At 39.1% G+C, this 24,864-nt stretch overlaps 1 protein-coding gene across 2 annotated transcripts in view; it reads left to right on the top strand.

Moving 5' to 3' along the window:
- Window positions 1-24,864, top strand: part of ADAMTS19 (ADAM metallopeptidase with thrombospondin type 1 motif 19) — a 258,326-nt gene that overhangs the window by 74,416 nt on the left and 159,046 nt on the right. For both annotated transcript variants that reach the window (XM_019555261.1, XM_019555262.1), the window contains exon 7: window positions 4,674-4,717. In XM_019555261.1, the coding sequence (XP_019410806.1) occupies window positions 4,674-4,717 (44 nt within the window). The remainder of the gene's footprint in view (window positions 1-4,673; window positions 4,718-24,864) is intronic.

Here is a 24,864-nt window from a genome sequence, read left to right as displayed (position 1 = left end):
CTTGAGCATCATCCCTGAAGCCAGCCCATCACAGATGTGCTCCTTGAGGATTTTCTCAAAGAGTTTCCCAAGGATAGAGGTAAGACTGACGGGCCTATAGTTGCCCGGGTCCTCCCTCTTCCCTTTTTTGAAGATGGGGACCACATTAGCTATCTTCCAGTCATCTGGCACTATGAGCGCTCGTAGAGCCACGCCAAGGGCCCTGCAATAACCTTAGGTAGCTCCCTCAACACCCTGGGGTGGAGAGCATCTGGACCCGCTGACTTGAACATGTCCAGACCCTCCAGAAACTCTCTAACCCGGTCCTCCCCAACCTGAGGTCTGGAGGCATTCCTCTCGAGTCCATCTGGCATCCCAGCGGGGAAGTCCCAGTCCCTGCACAAGAAAACGGACATGAAGAGTTGGTTAAAGAGTTCCGCTTTCTCCTCTGGCGCAACCACCAGATTGCCCAGCATACCTTGCAGGGGCCTCACATTACCTGGTGCCTTCTTCATCCTCCCTATGTATTTGAAAAAGGACTTTTTATTATCCTTGATCTTGGACACTAGTCCTAGCTCTATGTCTGCCTTCGCTTTCCTGACAGCCCCTCTGTAGGCCCCCCCTACAGGTCTTGCTTGACCAATCTCATTTCCTACAACCAGGTGACCTATCACCTGGACATGGGAGAAGAGATTGATGTCATATATCCTGACTTCAAAAAAGCCTTTGATCTGTTATCCTATGATCACCTCTTGGCAAAACTGGCCAATTGTGGCCTTAGGTCCACCACGATCCACTGGCTGGGAAATTGGCTCCGTGGTCAGACCCAGAGGGTGGTAATTGATGGAAGTCAATCGTCATGGTGCCGTGTGACCAGTGGGGTCCCCCAAGGCTCTGTCCTTGGACCCATATTGTTCAACATCTTCATTAATGTTGTGAACTTTGGAGTCAGAAGTGGACTGGCCAAGTTCGCCGATGACACCAAACTTTGGGGCAAAGCATCCACACCTGCAGACAGGAGGACGATCCAGGCTGACCTGGACAAGCTCAGCAAATGGGCGGACGAGAATCTGATGCTGTTTAGCACTGAAAAATGCAAGTTTCTCCACCTTGGCTAGCACTACAGAAGAAAGAGACTTGGGGGGGGCGGTCATCATTGACCACAAGATGAACATGAGCCTTCAATGTGATGCTGTGGCTAGTAAAGTGACCAAAATGCTGGCTTGCATCTAAAGATGCTTCTCAAGCAAATCCCAGGACATCATTCTCCCCTTGTACTCAGCCTTGGTGAGGCCTCAGCTGGAGTCCTGCATCCAGTTTTGGGCCCCACAATTCAAAAAGGATGTGGAGAAGCTTGAGAGAGTCCAGAGAAGAGCCACGTGCATGATCAGAGGTCAGGAAAACAGACCTTACAATGACAGACTGAGAGCCATGGGGCTCTTTAGCCTGGAGAAGCATAGGCTCAGGGGTGATCTGATGGCCACCTATAAGTTTATCAGGGGTGATCACCAGTATCTGGGGGAACGTTTGTTCACCAGAGCTCCCCAAGGGATGGCGAGGTCAAACAGTTATAAACTACTGCAGGACCGTTTCAGGCTGGACATAACGAAGAATTTCTTTACTGTCTGAGCCCCCAAGGTCTGGAACAGTCTGCCATCGGAGGTGGTTCAAGCACCTACATTGAACACCTTCTAGAGAAAATTAGATGCTTATCTTGCTGGGATCCTGTGATCCCAGCTGACTTCCTGCCCTTTGGGCAGGGGGCTGGACTCGATAACTTTCCAAGGTCCCTTCCAGCCCTAATGTTTATGAAATCTATGAAATGTCCATGAAATCTATTCCTAGGGCCTCCCAGTGCATTTTGTGTTACCATTCTTATCTTACCATAAGATATTTGGGATCTTTGTGTCTGCATGTAACAGATAGAAATTAAAATTTTATTTTGTGTTCATATAGGTCTGTTTGAGTGCTGACAACACATATGTAGAATATAGATGTATCATAATGATGTTTCTGAAATTATCCTGGAGGAAGCAGAAAAAAATGGCCAAATGAGTCATTTATAGGTATAGCTAGGGCAGCATAAATCTTTACAAAGGGGCCTAGTATGTAATGTATCCTCATTCTTGGAAATTAAGAGATGTAATGCATTCTTTTTTCAATGTAAATCAGGAACTAAGAGCAATTAATATACTTCCCTATTGCCAAGATATAGCAGTACCATTTCCCCAAACACCCATAATAAAACTCTACAATGTATAATTTATCCATAGCCTGAATCAGCCAAGAAGCGGGGAAAGCCAACTGTATTTATCTGAGAACAAAACTATTCAGTAAATGAAAAAGTCTTTTGGACATTAAAAGGCCAGTGTTCTTTTGTCTCTGTTAAATGAAAGTGTACACTTTCCCCTTTTTCCTGTGTATAACGCTAGTTAACATTCATGATAGTGGTATATGACTGAGAACTTACTTTCTACATACACATTTATTTACTTCAGCATAGGTGCCATATTTCCACTAGTTTTGTCATGTTGCTTAACAACCCAGTAACTCTCATGTGACATAGCATAAGGCATGGCTTCTTTTAAAACTCAGTGCAAGTTTGGGAAGAAAATAAAGCAAAACAAAATAAACTTTGCCATTTTTACTTTTAACTCGAACTTATTTAAATGGAATATGAGAGTTTATCACTTTATTTTGTATCTTTTCATGTATTTTCTGCTATTATTACACCGTTCGAATGATAATTTACCTCGCAGATGACTAGAAAACCATAATCCATCATTCTTTATTTACCACTCCATTTTTCTAGTGGCACTGGCTGTCTTAAGTGTCTGAAACCTGTGCAACAAGGCTCTTGGGACATGTCCTGGTTATGCTGGTTCTTGTTAGGAAGAGAAAATACCGTGAAAACACCTTTCTATTCAGTCATGCCCATGGTGTGTCCCAAGTCATGAACAAATGTAACATAGCCACCCGAATGAGGTGGGCAGTCCCAGGTAGCACTGGATGCATCATGGGCATGTGCCAGGAAGTGGTTACATTGCCTTTTTTTGACATGTAGTGAGTCATTGTATTTTCACAGTGGTGCTCCAGGAAATTTGCTGTTGGATCCAAATCACCTATGAGGGAGTGTTCTACATTAGTGTAAAATAAGAATATTATATTTAGTTTTGCTTTATTTGTAAAAATAATGCGGAACAGTTACTTTCCTTTCTCACACTAACACTGAATACCATTGTACATACAAGTGGACATTTTTGATCAAATGTAAGCAAAACAAAAGAAAATTATCTTTGGCTACTGGAATATATAACACAATATCATAACATATTAACCTTTTGAAGTGGAGTTTCAGTGGAGGACTGAATTGATTGCTTCTGGGTGCAGCAGTTACACATGCACCCAGGGCCGCAGTACATTGAGCTGAGGCAGAGCAGCCCTGGCTGGCATTGTGCCCTGGGGGTCAGCCTGCCAGTCTGGTGCTGCTCTGACCTAGCTTAACATGCTGTGAAGGGGGCTGGCTGGGGCACGAGGTTGCTTCACTGTCCAGTTAACTGACAGACATCCCCGCACTGAAGCACCCTCATGCCCCAGGTGCCCCAGTCAGCATCTATACATGTGTTGCAGCAGAGTAAATAACTCTGCCTTAGGATAGTACTTGTGTTGGGCAGTACTATCCTACAGTGTAGTTAGTAATTAGTGTACTCCAGCCTAATAGCATCACATGTGTAGATGCTTATGCTTTACTACGTACCTAATTAGTAATTGCTGAGATCATTTTTGGGTCATTTTTACTCTACTGTGCAGTAGCAATGACCTACTGCATAGTAGCAACAGCATCATGGTTAGTACCTGCCTATGTTACACTGCCGTAGCAACAAGCTGCATCACCTTGTTGCTATGGTGATGTAGTGTCTTGTGTAGACACACCCAGTATGTTTGAATGGTTGTCTCCGGATTCCCTCACTTAATGGTAGAAAAGCAGCTGTGCATTCAGATTCTCACTAAAACCTGATTGGAGGGGTGATGCATACACAGCTATCTCAGGAATGCTTTTGTTTCAGGACAGACACAGGCACAACTGGTCCCAGGACAAATGCAAGCTCTGTCCCTGACCTTATGGATACATCTACAACAGAATAGGTATTTAGCTGCCTAAGGCAGCTTTTTCATGGGAAAACTGCAATAGCATTAGAAGTTAGCATTAGCACAGGTTATTTTCCAGCATATTTCCATATTATGTATCATTCTAATTAGTTTATCTTTTCTCTTGAGCAAAAATATTATTTCCAGCAGTATTAAAGCAAATTGTGCTCTGCCTTCTGTTTATAAGTATTAATGATGCTTTCTCTTAGAATAAAAAGCGAAAAAAAAAGTTGAATTTCATAATGCTGACTTTATGGTAATTTCAAGTAATTTCAGAACAGAGAAATCACCAAGACCTATGACCCATGTAATTTAAATGTGAGGTACATTTTTGTCACCTGATTAACCCCACATCCACTTAGTGAATGAACCAATGCTAAAGCATTATAGTTAATCCTGGCCTTTGCTTCACCATGTTCTTTGTTGAAATGATGGAGTTTTGTAGTTAGTTTATAGCCATACGTTATTTTCAAATGGGTTGCACAATCATTGCTGATTTGATAGCTTGGCTTGCTTAAAAACTGTCTTTTTTCCCCCAATTCTAGGAAGGATTTCTGTGTACATAAAGATGAACCGTGTGATACTGTTGGTAAGTAAATGCATATAAAAAAACCATAGTAAGATGTATACAATCTGCATAAGTCAGCATTATATGAATACATATGCAAAGTTTAGTGAATACCTCAACATCTATGGATGCATATTTATAACTAGTTCGAATGCAAAAGCTATTTAAAATGACAGTGATAAACTGCCTGAATTTGTGCCCATTATTAACAAAATAATATAAACATGTGAAAATGTTTTGAAAATATTCATCATTTTAATAAATCTTTCACAGCAGTTATTTTAATGCCAGCCTTGTAACACATTAACACTGAATTTTTAGATGCTTTGATTTAAATTAAGGATAAGATAAACAAAATGTGTATATAATTTATTGAAGATATTTCACATTTCTTTTCTGTCAGAATATGCCTTTTAAAAAAAAGATATGTTATAAAATGCAGTACATAATAATATAGTTTTCAGGAATATGTAGGTAACCTGGGTGTAAGACATTTTCAGTAGGTGGATATACACTTAGTGCACTGCAAGCTTACTTTTAGGGTGATATTGTCCACATTCCCTATATTTAGAATGTAAATGGAATTACTGCAGGTGTTAATTGTCCCATTTTAATGGTATTTATTCTCAACTGTGTATATATTTAAAAGTCCACCATGCTAGAGACTGTGAATGGAAATCTGTTAACTTCTGTGTGCTAAAAATGGTAGTTTTCTAGAAATTGTGTTTTTGGCATTTACACATAGGTTGCAATTCTGTTAACCCTGCAATTGTGTATGTATAAACATGTACACATCAACTGAGCATGATCAGTCAGCTTTGCACTGGTTGTGAACATGCAACTATGAATGTGCATACCTGAGGTACATCTTCGGAAAGAGGTGGTGGGAGGACCCCCACAGTGCTTTAACCACCATGCCACAAATCAGACATACAGTCTTTCCAGTGCTTTTCTTAAAGCTGAGCCACTGCACATTGCTTTTAATATATAGATGTAGAGCAGTGGGGAAGTTTCAGCCAAGGTTCTAGCTAGAATCCAGTGTGGGGGCTTGCTGACTTTTAGGGAAGGAGCCATTTCACTGAGGAATATACTCTGCAGTTTGTTTTCTTCTTTTGGGCCCCACATATCTCCCTAATCTGTAGTGTGGTGGTTAAAGTACCATGGTGGTGAGTTAGGCACAAGTTCAACCACACTCTGGGTGAAGAGGGACTAGAACCTGGATCTCCTGCTTTCTGGACGGTGCCCTCAACATCCTGGACAAGTGCCCTTAACATTCAATGCTTGGGGCTAAAATATGGGAAGGATGCTCTCCTCCTATAATACCCATTAGTCATGGGTTTTTGCTGGCTGCATTTTCATGATTTGGGTATATTTTCCTATCCACAGTGGACCCATATACAGGAGCAGATATGTATGTAGGCAGTGCATAGTCTTCTACATATGTGCTGCATGAATATGCTTATGTGTTCACAGGCCACGTGTACCTGAGATGCTTACTGCTTAGTAGCTTGTTACTACTGTGCAGTAGTGCCGTGTGGCATGAAACTGATGTGGCGCTACTGCACAGTAGTAACAAGCTACTGCTCAATCAGCATCACCAGGAAGCTGTGCTGGGATGCTACTGCACAATAATGCCAGTTACCACACAGTTATTTAGTACTTGTGTATGTAAATATTAAATGACTGCATAGTAACAACTGCACAGTCAGTGTCTCATGTAGACACGGCCACAGTGCAGGGATAATAGAATTTCAACCTGTCTGTAAGTGCCAAAAATGCTACTTTTGTCGATCACCCTAGTCTTGAGAAGGTGACTGGAACAGGAGGGAGTAGGGGTAGTAGCAGGCCTAATGCCTGCATTTTTAGCAGTGGAAATTTCTGGTAAATTAATGACTATTCATAGCTGTAGTCTAAATGCCAGTTCATAGGTGTACCATTTAAAAGTGGACATTTTCCATCTACGGTAATTAAGATCTGATACTGTTTACTCTAGTAGGAAAACTCTTTAATACCACAACTGCCTCCCCCTTAGCTTGGTGGGGGGCATCTTAAATGAGCAAAACTTAAGTAAGGTCAGTGGAGTGGTACTTTTTTATCCCAGGTTTGAATTTTGCTCCTGGCGTCTAAGGTAGAATTCTTCAAGTGGAGAAACAAGGCTTCACTGTACTGGTCTCTTCAAGAAGATTAGGAGAATGCAGGTGGGCATTTTAACAGTTGTAAATATACAGTGATACATGATTGCTTTCTGTGTGGTAGCATAGAATTATGGGTTGTTTTTGCTAGGTTGATAGCAGTTTTAAAATGAAGTAAAGTTTTGAAGAAAAGTCATTGTTCTTTAGTCTGCATCAGGTCCTTTCCCCTCACTGATCTTAGTGTTTTTTTTCTTTACTTTTTTCATGACAAATCTGTGGAGGTATGTTTGCATGGTACATATGAGCAAAAGGCATTTAAGTACTAGGATCTGTTTACCACAACAGATAAGATTTGGTAATGCTTTCTGTTTCTTCCACTTGTTGGTCTCTTGTTGGCCTATTTTTTTGTATAAGTTAGCTGTCCACCTCAGGAAGGATCGCTGCAAGAACCCACATGAATCATGTCCTTTCACTTGCTGAAGAGCTCCTGCTATAATTTCACTGTGGATTTAGAGAGCATGAGGGGGAATACATGACATGATCTCAACAGCTCTCCAGCTGGAGGAAAAACACTGCGAACAACATAAATGTCTCTACATGGCCTTCTTTCACCTCATGAAAGCCTTCAACTCTGTCAACCAAGAAGTACTGTGGAGGATCCTTCTGAAGTATGGATGCACACTGAAATTAGTCACCACTCTTTGCCTGCTCCATGACAGTATGTGAACAGCAGTTCTCAATAATGGATCTATTGCAGATCTGTTTGAAGTTAAAACAGGAGTTAAGCAAGGCCATGTCATCACTCCAACACTGCTGTCAATATTCCTTACCATGATGCTACATCTGATCATCACCAAACTTCCAGTCAGAGTAGAGCCAAATGGCTGATAAGATATTTAATCTCAGCTGACTGAACCAAAACCGAGCCCCCCCCAGACCTCAATCATTAAGCTCCAGTATGCTCATGATGCTTTAGTCTGTGCTCACTCAGAAGCAGACCTTCAGGCAATCGTTGACATTTATAATAAGGCATACAAGAAAATGGGACTGACACTTAACATTCAAAAGACTAAGGTCCTCCATCAACAAGGTTTAATAAGCAGTCCTCAGCTCTGGTAATCCAGATCCATGGTGAGACACTGGAGAGCACTATTTTCCGTAACTTGGAAGCCATCTCTTGCAGAAGGCTGACATCAACAAAGAAATCCAACATTGCCTCAAACGTGCAAGTGCAGTTTGAGGAAACAGTATTAAAAAATCATGACATGAGATCGGAAACTAAGCTTATGGTTTATCAAGCAGGTTTAAACTCCACCTTAATGTACAGACCTGAGATGTGGACAATGTACAGGAGACGCCTTAGGTCATTGGAGAAAGTACTATCAATGCTGCCTGCAGAAGATTTTTCAAATCTAGTGGGAAGATGGATGCACCAACATTAGCATCCTCTTGCAAGGCTGATCACATCATCCAGATATCCGACTCCAGATGCCCAAAGCAAGTTTTATTCTCCCATCTCAGTCAAGGCGTACATTTAAGGGAAGGGCAGAGAAAGCACTTTCAAGGATGTCCTCAAGGCCAACTTGAAAAAGTGCAACATCAACATGAACTCATGGGAGACTATTGCCCAGGACCATCTCAATGGAGGAAGAGTCTGCTGCAAGGAACTCAGTACCTTGAAACCTTACAGTAACAGGAAACAGAAAAGCTGCAGCGGCAGAAACAGCATTTCGAAGACCAAATCAATAATCTAAAGCCAAGCATCCTGCACAGAAACACATGCCTAAGTTGCAACAATGGTCTATCAGTCTTGGATCAGCCTCATCAGACATCTTTGGACCCACAGATAAGATAATCATGGAAGACAGTCATCCTTGATTGTGAGGGATTGCCAAAGAAGAAGAGTTTTTTGTAAGTTAGCAAGACCTAGTTCACACTTGTTGTTCCTTCTTGCCTTGTTATAGTGAGAATTCTTATTTATACCCAAAGAAGGAAATTATCTGACAAGTAAAATCTTATATTTTAGTGTTTATTTTCAGACTGATGATCTTTTTTATAGTAGTGACAGTGGATCTATGTTTAAGAACTATTCATGAGAAACTGCAGATGAACGTTTCAGATGAGAAGTTGTATGTGGCTGCATCTGAAGTATAGTTTGTCTGGACGTTAAACCTTTGGCAATTTAAAATTTGTAGTATAACAGGATGCTTAGAAAAGTCTTGTCTCTAAATTTCACCTTTTAAGTCAATGTACTCAAAGAGTTTACTTAATAAGTGTTATGTTCTACAGATCTTTATAGATACTGTCTGCCAAATTATTTGTTTCTGGGCCTGTGTCTGTGGTGTATATACAGAAGGTCAACTGACAAAAGGATCCAGACCTAAAGTGTCAATCAGTTACGTAATGCAGATCAAATCAGATATTGCATCGGTGATAAGTATGTGGAATTTTGTTGAACTAATGTAGTGTTGATTAGAATGAAGCAGAGGTCTTTGTTTGTCTAATTTGACTGGATGAATGTTTATTCACTGGATCACAGTTCAGTTACTTATATCCACCATAGTGGATATTCTTGATGGCTAGTTATTTCTTTAGGAATTGGCTGATATTTCCCATGTTTAGTTTTTCCTTTATGACTTGTATTGTGAGCATACTTAAGGCAGGATGGTCCATTTCCTGTGGTCATGTATTACATAAATTCTTAGTTGTCCAGGGATGTGGCTCAGAATATTAGATGCCCCAATCCTCTGGAATATAATTTTTCCATAAAATAAATCCATTATTCTTGCCATGCACTTTGGACAATATTATGGGACCTGCCATGCTGCTAGAAGGCTACGTCACTTTCAATCAGATGTCAGGGTAATTTGGTAATTAGTCTGAAGAATGGGGCTGAGGACTAATGATAATGTTGTGCCTTTCTGTTTAGTGGCAAGAATATTACTTCATGCTGTTCAAAATTTTTGCTTGGCCAAGAACAAGATTATTACATCAAAATTTTGACAACTGCAGAGCTGGAGAGGCATCTCTGGGGATGCTTTTTACTGCAGGGGTATGCTTAGTTCAGCATCTTTTGATTTTGGTTTTGCTAGATTCTGTATACCAGAAAGATGATTTGGGGTTTAGATTAGATCATAAGCAACTGTTTGATAAAAGGTAAGCAAAAGAAGTTTGATCTTTCAATAAATCATCCTACAGTATGTTTATAGGCAAAGAGAGACGATGCATTCCAGGAGTGCTTAAGTTATAAATTATAGTATTTGCCAAATGAAGTAGATGAAAAATGCTAATGTAATATCAACTGAAAAATTCGCAGCTGCACCAGGTTGAAGGGGGAAAAAACCCATGAACACACTAATGCTGATACTCATCTACGGTCGCCAGGAGAGCAATAAGTCAGTTTGTGCAAAGACTAATGCAATTGTACATGTTACTCCTCCTACATGATGCTTACAAGGTGTTCTTTCCAGCATATTACACAGTCCAGAAACAGAGGACATATGAAAGGAACACTGAAGGATGGATTGTGTTATTGGGAGGCTTTGTCATGTTAAATTATAATTCTCCTCAGTGATGGTACTAAACCATCACCAGGTTTGGTGTTTATTCATTAAATGCCAAGAGTACACAGTATGTTTTAAGATTGGACATCATTACCCATCTTAAATAAATCAAGATGTGCCAGGATTGTGTTTTTTAAGTTTGCATGTATTTGTGTGGCAACAAAAACAAATTTCTAGGTAACTCATATGTTGCTCTACTCAGAAGTGCCATGAATGATTTCTCAGTAAATATATTATTTTATTTTAAAAAAACCGAGTGTTTTACAATTATTTGTGTGATAAATTTATGATTTAAGGTGAGCATTAACCAAGAGCTCTGTTTACACAGGAAAAAAAGGTTTACCCTAAATCAAAAACAGGTGTTGTCAGACCCCTGAAAGATTTAATTTCACTCTTGATTCAGGGACAAAATACATGGTACAAATGACTCAACTATTGCTTTCATGAGGGCCTTGAATGTTATCTACATCTCTAGGTGAAAGCATATGTGGGTATGGGAAGAACTGCAATTTTATTCATACTTCAAGAAATCATTTATCAGGTTTATGTGGTTTAAAATTTGAGTTTTTAGGTCTTACTCAGAAAAAAAAGGAGGAAAAAAAGAACTTTACAAATCTGAATTAACCAAAAATACGTTAATACTTATTTTACAGCAAGAAGAGTCTTTTGGAAAGATATTTAATTTCCAAAAATGTTTTGGATTTTAGAATGCAGATTTTTTTTTCTTCTGTTTTTCAAGCTTCTGTTATGTACTGTGGTATAGGTATAAGCGTTTGGAAAGCTCTGCTATAGTAGAGTTTTGGCTTAGGTTCTGATTTCATGTTGTATAAATCCAAAGGAACATCAGTCCCTTTCTGCCTTAACTGATCTCAGTTTCCAATAAAAAAAATAGCTTTGTGTGTTGTAAATCAGTATAGGTCCTTTGGATTTGGTGGAACTCTCTTAATTTTCAGTATTGCCAGCTTTCACAGGCTTGGTAGAACACATCCTTGCTTGACACTTACCATGCGGTGTGTCTGGATTCAAATTCGTTAGACGCACGTGCTCTTAAATGTCCCCTAGTTCTGACTGGCTGTAATACTCTCCCTTCTGCTGGCTTCCATGGCCCTCTTCCTAGGCACAGGCTCTTTGTCCATTGTCCACAGAAGGACCAGTGTTGATCCCCATGACTTATTTTAGAAGTATAAGTACAACCTTTTGGGAATACAGTTCACTCTTCAGGAGCACATATGACACTTGAAAGAAACATTCACTGAACTTTGTAAAGGGTCTTACATTACGAGGTCTTGTGATCTCTGATGTCTTTGCTAATGCACCAGCTACTAGAAACAAATGGTTGCATAAGAATGTTAATTTCAACTATTAAAAAAATGAAGGTTTACTCCTAACAGTGGTAGAGAGAAACTTGAAAACCTGTACATGTGTGTACTGCAAGGACTTGGAAACCATGAAAATAAATAAACCCGTTACTTTTAGGCTGGTATCCTGTGTTTTGGATACATTACAAACTGAAAACGCACTTGGATGTTATGTGAGTGGGTGGTGTTAAAAAAAACTGAGAGAAAAAAATCAGTTTCCCCCTCCCAAATGTTTGTTTTGATCATTTTAAGGATTATTGATTACAATAAAAAACTATACATTTTGAGATATAAATGAAGTTGTTTGTGTTCCTAATAGAGCAACATTGTCATTCTGTGTCACTTTCACCTGAAAATTGAATTTGTCCCCTTCCAATAAGAGTGGGTAGAACAAATTGTTTTTTCATGGACTGGCTTCTTAATCCTAAATTTGCGTTCTGCAGATGTTTTTTTGTATTCTTTGTGTGTATTATCCTATTCTTTGCCTCCCCTTGGTCTTGTGGATGGGATGAGGAGTGTATGTATGTGAGCAAAAGCTTGCCTTTTCTGTGGCCTGGTTATTCCTTCTACTGTTGTCTTCGTTCTCCTGGGTTCCTTGGAAGAACAAGAAGGACACAAGCTGCCTGAGATTTTAATGCTTTCTTTCTGTATCAGGCTTTTAAATGTACAAAAATAAATCCACCTAACACAGGGAAGTGCTAGGTTTTTGCTAGTACTGCCAGTATCATTTTAACTAATATTAACCATTATTTTTTGGCTATTAATTATCCAACATAAAAGGCACAAATGGCACAATTTCTTGAGATTGAATCAATTCATACAAAAGCAAAGAAAGAACCAAGATCAAAGATTAAATCAATGACAGGCTTAGCAAAGGAACCCAGAACTCGCTCAGTTCCTAGGCCCCTGTGTTTAATCTGTTAGACCAGGTGCGTCTCCAGCATGTAAGATATGTCACTTAGCAAAGCAAGAACAAAATGTTGTTGCACTGAGTGTTCCTTTCATATAAACCTCATACCACATAAGTGGTAACTACTCAAAGACCAGTGAAAACGTAAATATACTGACTAGGAATTTGGCTTGTTCCAAGTGTGACAGGAAACAAATTTATTGTTCAATGAAATTAAGATTTTGTAGTAAATCTTACTTTAGATCATAAATACCTCCCACTTGCAGGTTGCTGTTTTAGTAGTAATGCCATATTTTCATTTTATAGTAAATTATAGGTTGCATTCCTTGGAGGCAGTCCTTTTTTCTTCCTCAAAATTGTATTGAAGATTGGACATTTCAAACATCAGTTGTTCAGCACCTGAATCTTATTATTGTACTACATACTACAGTGATTCTTTAAGTCATATCTCCTCTCATCCCTTGTCAAAAACCCACAGGTGTACAACACATGTGCTACATAAAATCCTGTGATTGCAGTTAATGTTTTTGAAAGATTTATGGCAGCTAGTAAAATGGCCTAGTAACACTTATTGTTGTAAAGTACAAAAAACCCTAAACAACAACACAAAACCTATTATTTTTAGTTCACTTAAGGCCTTTCTTCCAAATCATTGACACAATTCTTGAGCTTTTGTAATATAGTTATCTCTGGATCTATAGAACAAATTAAAAATGATCTATTATGTTGAAATTCAGAGTCATTTGATAGGAAACTTTTGCTTGAGATAGACTGACCTCAGAAGTTTATCATTTCAGCAGTAACTTCTTACTGCAGCAGAGGGAGATATTTTTTATATAAACTTTAAGTCAAAACACCTGTGCGATGGCACACGAATACATTTACTCTGAACCTGGTATCATTTTTTTGCAATCTCTCAGCTTCAGTTGAATTCACTAAGTAATAAGATGTTTCAGGACCAGCAAATGAAACTTTCCTGATGCTTTACAAAAGACAGAGCGTCCAATGTTTTACTGATCTCAGAGGAGCATACGTGCAGTATTCTGGTACTTGGGGGTCTCTTTGAGAGGAGGTAATTAAATAGATGTTCCTGCCAAAAAAACATTTCATTGCTGTGCAATTTTATTCTTTTTCAGCATTATTGTCTTATATGACATTGTACATTTTTAAAGCAGAACAATACTTACTGTTAGCTTTAGTGGCTTAATATATACTTGTTTCGTTTATTGAAACACGAACTATAAAAACATTGTTTCCTGAATGAATGTCTTCATCTTTAACTTGTTTGCTTCTATAGTGTTTCTGTGAAAATACCAAAATCACTATGCTCAGGCAGCACAAGAATTGATGACTTCAAAGGATATGCTTCAAATTATTGTCTTCTAGAGCTTTTTAACTTGATATCAGTGAGTGTTGCAAATTAATAACAGAATATTCCAAGAACCCTCAATTCTGCCTTGCCAACTAATGGATCTAAACTAGCATATTAGATATGAATAGCAACTATTAAGGATTCAGAAAAAGCCTACAAAATAAACATTTCCAAGCAAACTAAAACATTAAAAAATGCTTTATTTTAATCTATTAAATGCTCATTGATGGGTTTTCTGTAAGTACTTGGTAAGAATTGGATCAAATTATAAATCCTAAATAGCAAATATGTTTCCTTTTGTTCCATTGGGCAAGCAGAAGGCCCAGCCAATCAAAAGCTACAATATCAATAAGACCATCAGCCACACCTTTGTCTAGCATAAATTAATGCTTGATATACTAGGAAATTCATGAAGGCTACATCAATTAATTAGCCAAAGAAATTTTGTAGAGTACAGTTATCAGCATAAATTTAAACAATTTGTATTCATATGTTGCTTCTTGTCTTATAGTTAAGTAATACATAGATTTCAGTTACCAGAGTGACAATATAGTAAAGCAGAAGTGCACAAGGCAGCTACGAACTCACTAGTTTGGATAATGGTAGCAGCCTGGTAATAGCAGCATTATACTCAACATACTCTACCCTGCCAAGAAGCAGGTTCTTGTGTCCCTTTGCATTTCTCCTAGTCTTTATAAGGCTGTACATTTAGTATTTTAATAACTAATAACAATATTGCAGCAAGACAATCTATGGCTTTTTAATATTGATTTGTTTTTCTTGTGACTTTGCTAAGGTGTCTTATTGAGGTCCCATTTACATGTTAGGCATGATTAGTTAACCAGTTAATCACACCTAAAGTGGTCACTCAGCCACATGTTCAATCAATTAATAGTGATACAAAGAGGAATAAGCTACAAAGTTATTACACAAACTATGTGTAATAACTTAGTAGTTGCTTCCTATCACACGATTAATTGAACGTGTGGCTGGGGACCCCTGTGGCTGAGACCCCCATCATCTGATCGGAGGTCCCAGCTGGGATGGCAGGCCATGTGCACCCCTAAGCCTGTGCGCTCCCAGCTGACAGGGCTGCCAGCCATAGGGGAACCCTATGCACCCTGACAGAGGGGAGACTGTAGCTGCGGTGATCTCGACCTGATGGAGTGTCAGCTGAGAGACTTCCCAGAGATAAGGTGTGATGGTATCCAATTTATGATCCCACAATTATGCTTTCTGCCATGCATGTATGGCATGATAGGAGATGCGATTGTGTGGATCTAACACTAGTTCCCATTGCACCTTTACCTGCATGTGTAGAGAGGCTCTTAATGTAACTTGATTTCTGGAAGTATGAAAGTTTCTTAGGAAGCAATTGCCATTTGGTGTGACATGCTTCTGATGTATAAATAATGTTAACATACAATCCTTAATTAAAGAAAATCTGACTTTCACCATTTGCAAGCTAAAACTCCTGTTGATGCCAACAGAAGTTATACATCTGGAAAGGCTGAAGGATAGAACTGTAATTAGGTGCAAGTCCAAGTAAATAGAAACCAGAAATTTAACTGAGGATATCATGATCTACCAGATTTATTATTGCCATTGAAAGTCTTTGGTGAGGTTTCTCAGGGAAACAGAATCATGAATTAAAAAGGACCTCTTGGATTATTAAAGCCTATCTCTTTTTATAACAGCAAACTACATTATATTATCCCTTCCATAAATTTGTCAAATTCTATCTTAAGACTAGTCAGATTTGTTTTTCCTTTTACCAGTGAAAAAATCATATTTGCTTTTACTTTCCAGTAGAAGGCCGTTCTACAATCACATTCCTTTGCTGGTTAGAAACCTCCTTCTGATTTACAACTTAAGGCATTTATGGACAGTTAATACCCATTTGTTTGTGCCATGAAGAAACTATAGTCCCTTTCTGATCTAGGCACAGTGTTAATTGAGGAAGGTAAATGTGTTTTTTGTACATCAGTTGAGGGGGTAGGAAGGGTATGGGGGGTTATTAGTCCATTAAAATGAAATACTTGTATTTCTATCATTCTTTGTTTCTTATTTGGATTTAGAAAGTTTGCAATAGAACATCTGTCTTGTTTTATTTAATGCGTGTAGTAAAATCCTGACCCCATTATATTTAATGGCAAACTTCCCATTGAATCAATGGGGCAAAGATTTTGCAAAATCCCTGTGGATGCAGTGGACTTGTATGTATGTTTTCATATTGTAACTCAGAGCACAACTGCCTTGCAATATTTTGGACCACATTCTGGTCTCTGTTCATTGATTATTAAACATAGGGTACTCTGAATTAAATTAGTATGACAGGTCAGAATCTCTCTCACTGAGTGTATTATGATACCATGATAGCAGTTTAATAATATTAATGTTTGAACTTGCTTTTCACTATAAAAACTATTTTTGAGCATCATACAGTCACCTTTCATAAAAATAGAAGCCTTTTTATATTTAATTTTTATCAGAGTTATATTCCTTTAGGACTTGAGAAAATTGAGGAAATTCAGATTAGTTACTCAGAGAGTTCAGAGTTATGAATACCTGAAAAGGTGGGTTTTAGCTTTTTAAGATGTCTTCAAACACTGTTTTTTAAAGGCTAACTTTTTGATCATTGTATTGCAAAAGCCTTGTAGTTTGTAAATACATAGAGAAAATTAAAACATCTGAACAGTTCCGGAAAGGGTTTGTGGTTAAATTTTGGATTTATTTATAAGAGATTTCTTAAAGTCTGTTAAAATGCTCATCTTGAAAGCATTACTAAATCGATCAGATGTTATTTTGATGACATTCTGGTGGTGATCTAGAAAGTGGGAAACCAAAATGAATGAACAGTTGTATTTAGAGTAAATGTGTGTGTAACAGGGATACCAGTAATTGCCCTTAATATTATGCCATTTTAAATCAAAGAACATTTCAAGACAATAGTAATCAAGACACAATAAAGAATAGCCATCTTAATTCAGCAACTCCATTACCTAAGGAAATACTTTATTTAGATAATAACTAGTTAAAATCATGATTAAGGTTACATGCAGCTTGACTCTTAATGTTATTTTCTGTTACTGATTCATAACAATCCTTCTATATACAAACGCTGTCATACTTAACACATCTTCATTTCCACGATGAATACAAACACTCATCAATCACAATATAAGTAAACACAGGAATATAGATCTTCTCTCTTGAGTCATATCATTAGGTGAGCATCACCTATTTATTTTTTTATACCTTCAGGCTATCGTTTCATTGTAGCATTATAAAAATGTGTTGGCAACAACTCCTGAGTTTAAGTGTAATCAGGACATTTCTAAGTTTTTCTATCTGTATCTTTAAGCCTGTGTTAAGGAGAACTTAAACTGTGATTCCTCTCACCTAAAACAGTTTTCTAAACTCTATGAGAGATTACATCATTATCATTTAAATAATTCATTAGGCAGGACAGACCCCAACTTTAAAGTCTTTTAACTTTACATCATTAATAAAGGCTGTTTACAGACATAACCCCAACCCCAAAACAGCACTTTACTTCAAACTTGGCACATCTCTGCACTGAACCAAGTGCATGCCTAGAGGAAGCATTGCATTGGTTTAACCTGACTCACCCAATATCTGTATTGATCAGGTGCTTCACTGGGGCTTTTTTGGCACTTTTATCTAATAGCTGATTCAATCAGCTATTAGATAAGAGAGCCAAATACCCTGCTAATGTGCTGCCTCTGCTGGTCAAGTGCGCTTTTTGAGGGGTGGGGGTGGGATTCACATCTGTCAGGAGCCAAAAACAATAATTGGGTGGGGGTAACAGTGTATTCTTATCACCTTCCATTTTAGAATACATGGATGGCGTGTGCTTATTAAGGACAGGAAATATAGCCAAGTTTCTTCAGCTAACTAATTCTGTTTTCCATTGCCTGTACAGAGCAAAGTGAACTCACACACACCAGAGAATCTCCCAGGAAAATTCTGTGTGGAAGAACCTCTAGTGTAAGTAAGGCTTTGTTGCCCAGTACACCATCCACCCCAGTTACTGCAGTTGCCTCCTCACCAGAGCCTCACTCCCCAGTGTTAGCAAAAGGCCTTTGCACAGGGGTAGGGGGAGGAAGCAAGAGACAAATAAAGGGTCAGGAATAGGAATGAGTTTGCTATGTCACCTTTTCTGTTTGCAGAAGGCTTTTACCAGAGAAGTTGCAGTTCCAGCTTTAACTTAACCAGCTGCTAAGAATTAAGGAGTAGCAACTGACACCCCGCCAATGCTCCTTTTGCTAAGTGAAGCATAGAATTGAGTCTTATGTAATTTTGTTTATCCCATGTACTGAAAAATCACCGCACAAGCCCCCAGCAATCGCAAGATTTTTAAAATAACCGGTTTGAAATTTTTTTTTCTATTCTAGGTTTTAAGTCTTTAGGGACCACATTTTTCAGCTTTTCTCTACAACCCTGTGGGCTGGAAACTTTTTAAAATGAAAGCTGAGCAAAAACAGGGTTTTAAGAACTACACCAAATATTTCAATATTCACACAGTCAATATGTTTAGTATTGGGAAATTACCAGTATACTCCACAGTAGTTTTTACTTTCTGTCATAACATATTATGCTTTCATATATTTCACAAATAATTTGGCTATAAGGGGTGCATGTGTGCTACATGTGTGCTTTACTGTGGAGTAGACTAATTGGCTTTACAGCAAAGCTTCATCATCTTCATATGCACCAGTATTAGGGTGCAAGAAATTTATTAACTCTGTTGTAAGATAGTACTGTTGGGGATGGTACTATCTTATGGCGGAGTTGTTTACTGCCTTACAGTGCACTTGTGGACAGTGAACAAGACAGCACTTTGAGCCAGGACAGAGGAGTCCTGGGCTGGTAGCAGGCTCAGGGAGTCAACCACATGGCTTCATAGTTTGAGCACTCTCATACTGCAGCCAGCCCCTCTGCTGCCCAATACTGCCACCTGGAGCCTGGGGCTGACCCCTCAAGCCTGCTGCCAGCCCAGGGATGCTCTGCCCTAGCTCAAAGCATTGCTGTCCCAAGCACACTTGTAGATGTTGTGCCTGGGAGCAGCATACTCCAGCACAAACTGTTCCAGTGTTAATCATGTTGCATTAATTGCATGTGTAGTTGCACCTAGAGAATATGAAAATAAACATTTCTATGATTTGACATCTAACTCAATTGTACAAATCAAAGTAAACCAAACTATTGGGATGGAAGTGAGCTTAACAATCATTACAGATTGTTTAATTATATATTTTTTAAAAACCATCTTGGCTTTAGCAGGCATGTTCTTATGCAAATTTTAAAAAATAAAATATTTTTATGCTTTCAAATGAAAACTAGATAGCACCTTTTTTTAGTTTGGTGTTTATCACTACATTCTGTGTCATCTTTCATTCAAATAACTCAAAGCATGTTGCACATTTGAATGTAGGCTGCAGTTAATATTAGTCACAGTCAGCATTCTGCAGCCCCCATGCAGAATATTAACTGCAGTTTTAATACCTGGAAGATTAACTGGAATATTAACTGCAGCCTGCATTCTTTTCCCCAATTACAAGTCGGTTCACTCCACATAAACTTTACCTAGATTTTTTATAATTTTTCAGGCTGCAATCAGGAGGATTCCAGATAAACTGCATGACATGCCTACTTCTTGTCCAGAAGTACTTAGGATGGGATTTTTAAAAGCACCACCCAATAAATAGGACCTCATTAGTCACTTTTGATGCATCCCAGGGGGTACTACTCAGGCCAACCTCGTTACTACCCTATATAAGGTTCTAGATTCTCTGACTTTTGTAAGTAGATTTTTTCAGACCTTAGAGCTATCAGCCCCTATGTCTTGTGGCAGTCACAATATTCAGTTGTACTTACATCACCTCTGCATATAAAAACCTTGGAATTTCGTAATCACAAAGCAGCACAAAGATTATTACTGGTATTTGGGTGATGTCTGGTCATCAAGTCTTTTTGCCTATGAACAACTTGAGATGCTTTACCAAGTAAAATTGATAATTACAGATGCCTTTTGCTTGGGAAGAAGACTCTGTTGATCTTAGAGCTTTGAGTTGGTAGGGCACATCCCCACAAGTGTGCACATGCAGGTTGTGATGCCTCAAAGCTGTTTGAGGTACCACAGACTGCATGCAGTGCACATGCACTTGTGCACTGCATTGCTAATTTGCAGCACGGTAGTGTTCCGTTTTGTTTTTTTACATGGTGGCCAGGCTCTGAGCAGCTGGCTCATCACTGCTGCTGCCCCAGGAGGCCCCCATGACTGCAGGTAAGGCTGCTGGGGTCAATACCTGTGCTGACTCCAACCTCTCCTACCCCACCTGGGTTCCTTTGCCACATGCTGGAGCACGCAAGTATGTTCCGCTGCTTTTTGTCCCATAGGAAATGCGTACTCATAGGGATGTGCCCTTAGAGTTCGACAGACTCCTACAAAATATGGAGAGAGAGAATCTAATGCTCACCAGAATTTTAACTATAAAACGATATCAGCACTTGTTCACTGAGTTGAAAAAATTGTTAGCAAAAGGACAAGAAAGACCTTATACATTTTAGCTCAGAGGTATGATTATAAAAGGTTGTTACAATTGTGTCCTCTAAGAAAGTCTCTGAATGGGGAAGACGATACCACTTCAGCGTCCATTGGCTTGACTTTTATGGTGCACTTCCTCTCTTCTTTCTTTTTTCTGCTTAATACTTCCCCTTCTATTATATTTTTCTTTGAACAGCGCCAGAACTATTTTGTTTGAGAAGTGTGTTTTTACAAGTTTTTAAGTGGTTTTAAATATATTTAAATAAAATGCATATACAAATAGTGTGTATTATATACATACATAATAGTACCATGATAACTTTAATAAATAAAATGGCAAACACTTTGTCATAACAGTTTTAAACACAGTCTAATAAGGGTTGTTTTTCATGTGTGGAAAGGTTTATTCTCCTTGTTTAATGGCACTATTTCCCCCCTCAGTCCCGCATAAAACCTGGAGGAGGAAGGCAAAACATAGTAGGAAAAGCTCAGAGTCTACAGGACAAACGTGTACAATCAATTTCTGAACTGTTCATACTGTTTTTGAAGCTGTGCCATTGACAACTGTTTATGCATAGCTGTTGCTAGCGAAGTTTGAGTATAGTTGTCCCATCCATTACAGGGATTTTTTCTCCTGTGGAGAGCTGTGTCCTCTAGATACTTTATAAAGCCATGTAATAGCCTGTTTAATAGGATAAAGCTTGTTTTGCATATTGAAGATAGAACACTTTTAAAGAAAATGTGTCTCTCAAGTAGTTGTTTCTAGATTAAGAGCCACATTCATAGTAGTCCACTCACAGTGGGCCAAAAACATGACTACTTTAAGGAATATTTTAGCCTTTTTTGAATGCCTCTGGCTCTGCTTACAATATCACTTCAGCAGCCATTTCGGACATGCTTTTTATGCATTAAAAAGTATGTTCTATTTGTGCCATCATGTTAATTCTTCAATTTTGTAATATACAAATTAGTTCTGTGTAACTCCAGTACACATGCAATTTTAAGGTTCTCTTTGAATTTCAGACTTCATTTCTATTTTTCATTATTCCGCTGCCTGTATTTGATGTATAGCTCCTTGGTAATTAGCTTTAAAAACAAAATAAAAAATGGTAAAAATGATTTAAAGGTAAAAAATGTGGCTTCCTCTCCTACATTATAACATCACTATCTCAGATACCGTCAAAATGGAACCCAATGAATAAAACGAATTAGTAGTGAGTAGTTTCTGGTTACTAGTAGAATTTGTTCAACATTTTTAAGTAGCTCTTTTCTGTACATGTGCATCTTGTTTTTAGAAGAGTATTTAGTAATAACAATAGTTTATGCAGTCCTTCTATTTGAGGATCTCAAATTTCTTGAATTACATCTCATAAGGTACTATCAGACATGGGGGGAGAGGCGGAAACCCACACTTTGTTGAAAGAAGCAGAGCATTGGTTTGACATGGCTTTGCAGTGTCTGTATAGATCAGGTGCTTCATCAGTGATTTTTGGTGCTTTTATCTAAAGCTGATTGATTAGCTGTTACATAAAAGCCCCACTAAAGCACCTGGTTTATGCAGACGTTGGGTGAGCCGGGTGAGCCGGGTCCTACTAATGTGTTGCCTCTTCTGGGCATGCACTCGGCTTGTTGTGGGGGAAACCAAATCTAAAGTGCTATTTTGGAGTTTTTTTATGTCTGTTAACAGCCTTACTGCCCCGGCAATGCAAGAAAATGGCATTATTCCCAATTCACAAAAGTGGTTTTTAACTAGCAGACTAAATTCTCTTTAGAACCTAAATTGTAAGCCAGGATATTTGAGTCTCAATATTCCTGTGTTGTTAGCAAATAATCAAAAAACTCAATGGCAAAATATGTCTCATATACACCCTAGTGGTTAGCTTACATGAAGATAACAGCCTATTCCTGCTATCATTTACTACCATTTTTATTCAAATGTAAATCAACTGTGAATTTAAGATGATCCCCCCACAATAATTAGATTCTATACATGGAAAGTTTATAAATGTGTTATAATTTTCTGGGTATAGAATGTAATTATTAGAATCTGGCTTTGACTTTGTCCCCTTCCCACTGGTGCAGTAGGGAAAATAGAAGTGGGAGGCGGGATCAAGTGACCCCCCTTGCCCTCTTCTTTCCCCATACTTATTTTCCTTGCAGATCCTACTCCCTCTGCAACCTGTACCCTCCAACCCCCAGCTCCCCACAGCCTCTGCCCTTCTCCCCCATTTGCCACAATCTCTGCCCCTCCTCCCCTGCTTTGCAGTTTGTGCCTCTTCCCCTCACCACCTTCTTTCTCTCAGATGCTGCTTAGGCTCTGTTTGTAGAATCATAGAAAAGTAGACTACAATCAGTTTTCAGACCTCAGGAGGTCATCCAGTCTAAACCCCTGCTCAAAACATGACCATCCCCAACTATATTATTCCAGCTGAGGCTTTGTCGAGCTGGATCTTAAAACTCCCCAAGGATGAAGATTCTACCACTTCTTCAGGTAACATGTTCCAGTGCTTCACCACCCTCCTAGTGAGAAAATTTTTCTTACTATCCAACCTAAACCTCCCTTACTGAAACTCTGTTTCCTCCTGGAGCACAGCATGTGGAAGCTTAGCCCTTGTTGGGCCATGTCAGTGTCAGTAGTGCTGATATGCTGGCAGAGCAGAGAGTTTCCATATGCTTTGTGCCAGAGACAGAGCCCAGCTGGAGCGAAAGGGAAGCAGTGTCTAATAGTAAGGGGGGTGGAAGGGGTGGGGGGGGGCAGCAAAAGATGGAGGCAAGGAGGATGTTGTGGGTTTGACTCTGGCCCCGACCTAGACTTAGGGCTACAGTCAGACCCACAGCAGCTGCCTGCCCCACCTCCCACTTTGTATGTGAATCTAAGATGAGTGCCCCTCCCATGCTGATTGGGGAGGGGGGCATTGTCTTATATTTGAGTGAATATGGTACATTACCTGAAAGAGATCTGTACAGTCGATCTTAAAGTTGTGATTCTCCTGAGTTTCATCCTCTCCTGAGGATGACTCAGATGTTTCCATAAACTTTCTTTTCCCTGATAGCTTTTTTCAAAACTTGGGAAGCAGTATGCGTAAAACTATACAAAAAGGTCAAGAATGTTATTACTCAGCTGTCAAGCACAAGAGCTTTATTGAAGACAGGCAGCAGTTTGTGTAGAAACTTTTTTGAAAAGACACTGGTTAACTATAATAGACTGCTCATATAGTTAGTGCATGATGGTTTCTGGCACTGCAACAACTAATCAAAGGATAAGTGGGTTTAATCAAAGGATAGGTTGGTTTATTGTTGCAGAGACATGTGCATAAGTATTTGAACTTATATATTTTAAAGTTTATAGATTTCAAATAAGTTATTTAGAAAAAAACCCTGTCTCAGTTGACTAGTGTCTTATTGAAATAGACGTGGGTCTTAAGGGAATTTTTAATGAGAGAAACGTAGCAGATAAGATTTTGTTGTACTGCAGATGACATAGGGAAAAAAGGCATTAATCAAGTTATGGGAGTAGTTCCATAGGGCATCAAAGCTAGAATGGGTATTATAGCAAAGAGGAGGATTGGGTTGACATGATATATAGCTAGGACAAATAAGTAAGAAGAGGTGGTTTTTCATAGACATTAGGGCTGGAAGGGACTTCGGAAAGTCATCGAGTCCAGTGCCCTGCCCCTGGGGCAGGAAGTCAGCTGGGGTCATAGGATTCTAGCAGGATAAACATCTAAATTTCTCTTGAAGCCATTTAAAGTAGGTGCTTGAACCACCTCCAATGGCAGGCTATTCCAGACCTTGGGGTCTCAGACAGTAAAGAAGTTCTTCCTTGTGTCCAGCCTGAGAAGGTCCTGGAGGAGTTTATAACCGTTTGACCTTGTCATCCCTTGGGGTGCTTTGGTGAACAAACATTCCCCCAGATCCTGGTGAACACCTCTAATAAAATTATAGGTGGCCATCCAATCGCCCCTGAGCCTGCACTTTTCCAGGTTGAAGAGTCCCATAGCTCTCAGCCTGTCATCATAAGGTCTGTTTTCTGATCTCTAATTGTGTTTGGCTCTTCTCTGGACTCTCTCAAGCTTCTGCACATCCTTTTTGAATTGTGGAGCCCAAAACTGGACGGAGTACTCCAGCTGAGGCCTCACCAAGGCCGAGTACAAGGGGAGAATGACGTCCTGGGATTTGCTTGAGAAGCATCTATGGATGCAAGTCAGCGTTTTGCTTGCTTTACTAGCCACAGCATCACATTAAAGGCTCATGTTCATCTT

This window comes from Crocodylus porosus, unplaced genomic scaffold, assembly GCF_001723895.1.
Source record: "Crocodylus porosus isolate Cpor-Errol unplaced genomic scaffold, CroPor_comp1, whole genome shotgun sequence".
Classification (NCBI taxonomy): domain Eukaryota; kingdom Metazoa; phylum Chordata; order Crocodylia; family Crocodylidae; genus Crocodylus; species Crocodylus porosus.
Note: the sequence above shows the minus strand (reverse complement) of the source record. Positions and strands in the feature narration are given on the sequence as shown.